Source organism: Eufriesea mexicana, unplaced genomic scaffold, assembly GCF_001483705.2.
Source record: "Eufriesea mexicana isolate 0111107269 unplaced genomic scaffold, ASM148370v2 scaffold572, whole genome shotgun sequence".
Taxonomy (NCBI): Eukaryota; Metazoa; Arthropoda; class Insecta; order Hymenoptera; family Apidae; genus Eufriesea; species Eufriesea mexicana.
The window spans coordinates 1,196,648-1,204,143 of record NW_016908738.1 but is presented as its reverse complement, the minus strand read 5'-3'; the positions used below and the strand labels follow the sequence as shown (position 1 = coordinate 1,204,143).

At 34.9% G+C, this 7,496-nt stretch overlaps 1 protein-coding gene across 1 annotated transcript in view; it reads right to left on the bottom strand.

Moving 5' to 3' along the window:
* Positions 1-4,885: 4,885 nt before the first annotated feature.
* The window catches only part of LOC108545947 (protein espinas), a 10,316-nt gene continuing 7,705 nt past the window's right edge, over positions 4,886-7,496 (bottom strand). The window contains exons 4-7 of the mRNA XM_017897814.1: positions 6,664-6,983; positions 6,123-6,446; positions 5,422-5,852; positions 4,886-5,133 (exon numbers count right to left, since the gene is read on the bottom strand). Of these exons, the coding sequence (XP_017753303.1) occupies positions 4,886-5,133; positions 5,422-5,852; positions 6,123-6,446; positions 6,664-6,983 (1,323 nt within the window). The remainder of the gene's footprint in view (positions 5,134-5,421; positions 5,853-6,122; positions 6,447-6,663; positions 6,984-7,496) is intronic.

Sequence of the window (7,496 nt, the reverse complement as noted above, 5' to 3'; positions counted from 1 at the left end):
TAATAACCAAATGGAACGAGCAAGCCAACGACGAGACCTGAGCAACATAACTACGAGACAGAAACATTCCAACGGTGAGATATAAACATACCAACGAGGAAGCGCTCGAGTATTATACGAAATACTCGAACGCTCTAACGAAAACAAATCGAACGAAAGTCGTAAAATTTGTGAAAGAAAAGATTTAGCCAACGATGACACATAAGTAAACCAACGACGAAGCATTCGAATATTGTACGAAATACTCGAATGCTGAAACAAAGAGACAAATTGAATGAAAGAAGTAAAATCTGGAAGAAGAAAAGTAATTAGAACCTGAAAGAAGAAATTATTGTTAAATTATTTAAGAGAGTGAACAATGGCCACTGAATAGCCATTGATCTAGCCAACGATGATATACAAATAAACCAACGACGAAGCATTCGAATATTGTATGAAATACTCGAATGCACAAGCAATAAAAACTAGAATGAAAGAAATAATATCTGAAAGAAGAAAGATAATTAAAACCTGAAAGAAAAAATAATTATTACCTGAAAGAAGGAATTATTATTAAATTATTCAAGAGAGTGGACAATGGTCACTGAATAGCCATTGATCTAGCCAACGATGATATACAAATAAACCAACGACGAAACATTCGAATATTGTAACAAATACTCGAATGCATAAACAATGAAACCTAAAATAAAAGAAATAGAATCTGAAAGAAGAAATAATTAAAACCTGAAACAAAAAGAAAAAATATTAACACGCACCCTCCGAAGTCGAAGCGACAACTGGCTTGAGTCTGCACGCGGGCCCCTTATATAGCGGCGGCTGGGCGAAGATCGACGAAAATTTCCGAACTTTATCGATTCCTTTAAAAGTTACTTCTTCGCTGTAATAACTAACAATTTAATAACTTTTTGACTTTTATCGTTAATATACGTTACAAACAATTTGTTAACAACAATTTTAATTTGCTATTGACAATAAATTTATTAATTTATTAGCTTTTTGTAAGTTACGAATACATTTTAGTAGAAATACGTTGCTTGTTTAAGTAGTAGCCAATAATTTATTAATTCAGTTTACATTTATCGTTAATATACGCTGCAAAATATTTGTTATTAACAATAAATGTAGCAATTTATTAACTTTTTGCTAATTATAGATATATTTTCAAGCAAATACGTTATATATATACTAGTAATAGCTTATAATTTAGGAATTTTTCCACTTGTATTATAAATTTACTTTGTGTACAATTTGTTATTAACAATATTTATTTGTTATTAACAATCAGGGTAGTAATTTATAAATTTTTTCTAAATTGTATATACATTTTAACAAAATTATGTTATAAATTCAAGTATTAACCAGTTTATTATATAAAACTTATTATTTTTTTAACTTTTATTACAAACTGACGTTGTAAACAATTTATTATTATTAATAAGTTTCACAATTTATGCATTTTTTATGAACTATAATTGCATCCGCACTTTCATGTGATAAACTTCCATGATACGTATATATATGTAAAAATATTTTTATTTTCCACGTATTTTCTACTAAAGCGAGTATTACATGCCGAGTAGATGGCAGTTTATTTTTTAAGAACTGTATATTAAAAAGTGATTCGTACTTACAAATCGAATTACGAAGTGGTTTCAGATTATAAGAGATTGAGTGGAATTTTGTATAATTTTGCGATTAGCATAAAAAGGTACGTGAAAATATATACATATCACACGTTAGAGCTAATGAAAAATGATTTTGATTTCAATTACATATGACTACGGTCCTGATGAAGCTAGATGCAGCTTATGGTTTGCCGATATATATTTCATCGTCGTGTGAACATTGAGCGTCATTCTAATGTGGTTCCTGGATAGTTTCTTATAAGACAACAATGAAACTCCTGACTTTTTACTTTTTGTGTAATCCTTCATTTTATTAAAAAATCTTGCCCTTTTAGGAAATTTTTCATTTTCCAAAAACTGAGAGTGATAGGGCAATTTCGATTACGGATTCGTGTTCTGGAAAGTAAACTCTACAAGAATCACATAATGAATATTGTAGATTAAAATTCGTGTTGAATAGTGAGAAGAATTCAATATTAAATAGAAAATAATACCCGTGTAGATACATCCAATTGACTTTCATGCCAACTATTATGAGTGGTGTCGTAGATAACCTTGCTAAAGAAACCGCTTGGGTATCGGGTAAACAATACAATGGTAAAGCTCCATAACATGGCAGGATAGTCCGTGTTACGCGTCGTGAAACATTCCATGAAAAAGAACAGCTATGCGAGAGTGCGTTCTTTCCAACGCGTATGTAGTTGCAACTACAGCGAGTCACTTACGCGTATAGTTGCACAACCACGGCCTGCATAACTCTAATCTTCGCAGTGGAATTCATCACCTGTGTAGAAAAATATAGCACAATAAATGTAGCTGAAGTATAATTTATTCCAACATTAAGTCTTGATCAGTACTTTACTTAATTTCTACGCATCTCCTTTTTGAATGTACTAACTAAATATTTAATTTACTAGAAAAATTCTTTATATTTTATAAATATTATATCACGTATGTAATTTTTATATTTTATTCTATATGTGATTGATTTTTTGTTCTTTTTCGAAATTATAAATATGTAACAAAAAATTTGAGATATATTATTTATTAATTTCAATAAAATTCAAAGGTTCTTAATTTTTCACTGTAAATTAATCATTATGAGTATATGTATTTTCTATTATTACCATCAACCAAATATGTAGACGATAAACGCGAGAAAAATACTTCTGGAGAAACGTCCGTAAGATGATTTGCGTAATTGGAGAGTAAAACTGTTCCAAACACGATTTGCGACGAGAATTTCACTTCAAGCTGTTTCAACCGTTTCAAAGTATGCATACTAAAGGTGCATGAAACGAGAGAAAAATTCTTTGTAAAGCTTCCGTGAATCTGTATTTCCGACTGAAATGAGAAAGTAAACTGTTAGAAACGGACAAGAATATTGTATGAATATCAAAACTCTCATAATTCTTCTGCACATTATAATATTTGTACTATATCTTAAAATTATCAATAAAATAAAAATATTCCTGTAAGAACAATGTAGTATTTCAAATTATTTTAACCTCTAAAATATTTGAATGATACAACAATTTATCGAATGAGCTTCTGTAAATTCCTCTCAGGCCACGAAATGTCACAAACTGTTGTGTAATGTGATATACCTGTTGTTCCGTCGTATTACCGTGACATAATCGTATAATGCCATTCGTAATTAATTACTCGATATGCGAGACACGCATGATAGGTATACGCCATGTGCTAATATGGTGTCACCATCTGAAGTAATATAACGCGAGGATCCTTGATTGGAAACGTGGTCATCGGTCGATAATAAATCGACATGGTTTATTCCTCTACCTTCTCTGATGGTTCGTTACAAACCAGAGATCTCTCTCGCGTGAAATAAGAGAAAGCTAGAGAATGAGAAAGAAGGTGAGAGAGAAAGAGATAGTTTTTACGAGTGTAACAAGTAGACGAGATAGTGGCATAACAACAACCGTGTCGTCGGGTGAGAGAAACTACTTTCGCTCTTTACGCTGCTAGACCGTGAGTTTTCATTTTTCCCTTCTCTAATTGAGGTATCGCGTAGTTTTGTATACTTAAGATCTTACTGTTAACATGGCTCACCATGTATATTTCTATTTGTAATTTCAATTGTAGGTTATGCACATTTTCTTGTGACGGGACAATCGTCGAACAACAGCTTTACGAGTTTCCGAACGTTGGTTCGTTTATAGTTGATTTTACCTTAGCTGAAACAAGTAGAAAGCGAGTTTTCATGCGTTACAGTATGGTTGAATTGATTCGGTTGGTTGCTGTTTGGGTAGAGATTGGTTGAGACAGATAAATTTCAACAAACAGGTTCTAATTGAATCTATAAATTTTATGCGGAAATTAAAAGGAAGTATTTCAGTCTTTTTTTCATGTTATGATTCATTGGTTGTATAAAGGTTCTTGTACATTATGATTCTCCCAAAATAACAATTTCTATGAAATTACATAATTTTTTAGATTAGCTAACATAATATATATGTTAATACTGTGATTTAATATGCAAAAATATATTGAAGAAAGGGGTAATTCGTACACAAACTGGTGGAAATAAATCAATATTAGGTAAAAAATTAAATAATCGAATGACATCATCATTTCGATAGACTTCGTCTCAATTTATTTCTTGAATACTTTTCAGATTGTCTACATCTCGGTCCGAACGCTCTTCATTTGTACTTACAGCGTAACATCATGCGATCGCATCACAGTTAAATACTATTTGTTTTGTGTGGAGCTAAGTCTGTCCGATCAACATTCTTGTTTCAGGTCATTATCGAAAGAAGCTGATCGGTACAAGACAATCGAATCTCGAACAAGAATGCGACGCTCGTTTGAACTATCGTTTACGCAGCGGGAATGGCAATGGTAATAAAATATAACGTTATCATCATCGTTATTATTATCAAATACATTCAACGGGGTAATAAAAATAGAAGGAGAAGCGCGATCGTCGCGATTGTTCGGTATTCACGAGCGATCGTTTCGGAAGTACGTTATCTATGTACACGAGTATATAAATCCTCCCTATAATCGAGTCTCGACCGCAGAAAACTTAGCGAACCTCGGTTACGTCGATTTTAGGAACTCTTGTATTTTCTCGCGTTCATCCATCTTTCGTATTGTTCATTGGTTCGAGACTCGATTATATATATATGAACCTATTTTTCACATTATCTGATCGCGAAGTAAAAGCGTTTTCTTCATCGGTTGTACATTAACATCGACATAGAAATAACTTCAGACACTCGAGAACATCATCAAGACACGACGCACTTTTCCGAGTCCCTTTGCGTTTGATTCGACGTCGAGGATGTCGGTGTACGTTTCCTTGCGCACGCTACCGCGTCATTGGGTACATAAGAGATCCTGACACCACCATACGCTCTCCTTGGTGGTAAAGCGTATGCAGCAGCCTCATCAGAACTGCTCGACGAACTGCAAGTAGAACAGCAAGACTCGACGTCGTCGTCTCCTTCAATTCTCGATTTTGAGCTTCCAGTGACACCTACAACAAGTCATATAATTGGTGTAAGTATACATGTATGGAATAATAGTTATTTGAGCATAAGAAATACAGTGTATATCTCATACCTAGTAGTAAATATAACATGTGATATAAATTACTTAATAACAATCAGAGTAGTATAATATAATAGATGGTACAAAGACAATAGATGTAGTAAATATGTCAGGTACAATTATACCGTATATTAAAAGTCTCCTTTCCACAGGTGGACAAGAAATTTCCCAAATGAACTGTATTATCTTATATAGGGTAGAAAAGGTTACACACCCCAGGTGGACGTGCTTGCAACTTCCTCCGGCTGTAAACTTCTCGATCGAGATACATTCGATCTCGACAATGATGCCGGAGGAGGTGAAGGTGAGGAAGATGAATTTCTATCATTGCCAGGCGATAGGGTAATGCGGGATGACACAGCAACATGGTCATGCACGTCCAAGTCCCCTTGAAACCGCACGCGTCGTGATGTCGGCGTCGGAGGATCCGTTTGGCTGACGACGAGGGTCGTGGGTGACGTCGCCGACTCCAGTATACCCCCGGACAATGTGCCTGCTACTCCGGTTGATGTCGACGTTGATGCCGATGCGGATGCTCTAGACGACGGTCGTGGAGGTGGTGGCAATTCTGGCATACTCGATGCATGGGAAGGAGCACAATTTTGAACGCATCTTAATGGTTCACGATCTCTTGCTTGCATCAACCTAAGAATAGAAGATTATGACTGTTAATTGGATTTACCTATAGGCAATCTGTCATACGCATATTTAAATATGTAAGTATTTCTGTCTTAATTTCTTTTATGAATATGTTAATGAATTATGCACTGCTATCTGAGTACAACGAATTGAAATTTCACTGTTTCTTACTTCTGATATTAAATTGAATTTCACAAGTATCATATAGTTAATAATAATTTCAAAACTGTTCTTTTTTTTTAATTACAAAATTATGAAATTAATAAGTCAGTGTACCTTCCCAATTCGTTACGGTTTTCCTCCGGGTGGGAACTACGTTCCTGAAGAAGTCTCTCGAGATTCCTTTCAAGTAATACCCGATCAAGGCCACTTGGTCTGGAACCACTCGAAGGAAATCCTTCAGTCGGGAATTCGGGACTCAAAGTACTCTGGGTAGGTGTCGTCGCCAGAGAAGCAGATGTTTGATGATGCTTTCTATTCATCCGAGGTGAACTACGTGGTGAAGAAAGAGTATGTCTGGATCCAGGAGGTGGTGGCGGTGGCGGAGGCGGTGGTGGACTTGAGGAACCTTCGCTGGGTGGTGGTTGTCTCCGCCCAGTTCTATAAAATAAATAAGAATAAACAGTAAATCAAGGTTATTTAAATATTCATTTTACGATCAGTATAGTCAATGACTATTCTTTTTAATGAAATGTATTGTTTTAGTGCCTTTTCAAAACTTGGGAATTGCAGCAGATACTAAACTATCAACCTTTATAATTTCACTTGTGGAAAATTCTGTACTTCATTTTTAATTATACTGGGGTCCGAACAATACCTGAGAAAGGAAGGCGGTGGTGGTGGTGGTCCAGCGGAAGAATCGCTCGGCGTCGTTGGTGGTTCACCCTTACTACAGGCTATGCTGCAATAAATAGCACCTCTTCGTGGTAGAAACGGTCGTCCAAGAAGGGATGTGCGGCAAGTGGCACAGCAGAAACATGCTTCAGTAGCGTGCCAATGTTGGCCTTCATGCGACATTTGCCCTTGATCAACACCGATTGGTTCGCCACAGCTGTCACAGTACTCGGCGAACGAGGCGTCGAAACATCGAAGGCAGTAAGGTCTGCCCTCTCTCATTACGTACCTCTGACCACCAAGCTGAAATGAGAATAAACGCCTAGAAGTAATTTCTTGGGTGGTACAAGGGTAGTATAAAGGTAGTATAAGCAATAATAATTTCAGTTTATGTGATGTGTTTGTTATGAAATGTTTTTATAAATAATACAGAAAAGTAAAACAGACAAAAATTAAGAAATGTAGTGTTCTTGAGCAATCAATATATGGCAAGTTTTCTTATGTTAGTTTTACCTATCATAAATTAATTATTCAATAAAACAAATTAAATCTGTTATTACCATACTTTATACTATCTATACATATCAGTAAAATGTCAAAAAAAAAGTTGAAGAATCATCAATAACAAGTGAAATCAATTTTTTGTATTATAAGCATCCACCTTTACCCGTCATCTCATTTATCATCTGAAGAGTTTATAGGAAACATTTTTATTATCATACAAATTCCGTTTATCCCATTAATCTAGTTCATAGCTCGATATATCGTTAAGAGCACTTTGTCTCGCATTATCAGAGATCCCCAGAGAGCAGGAAT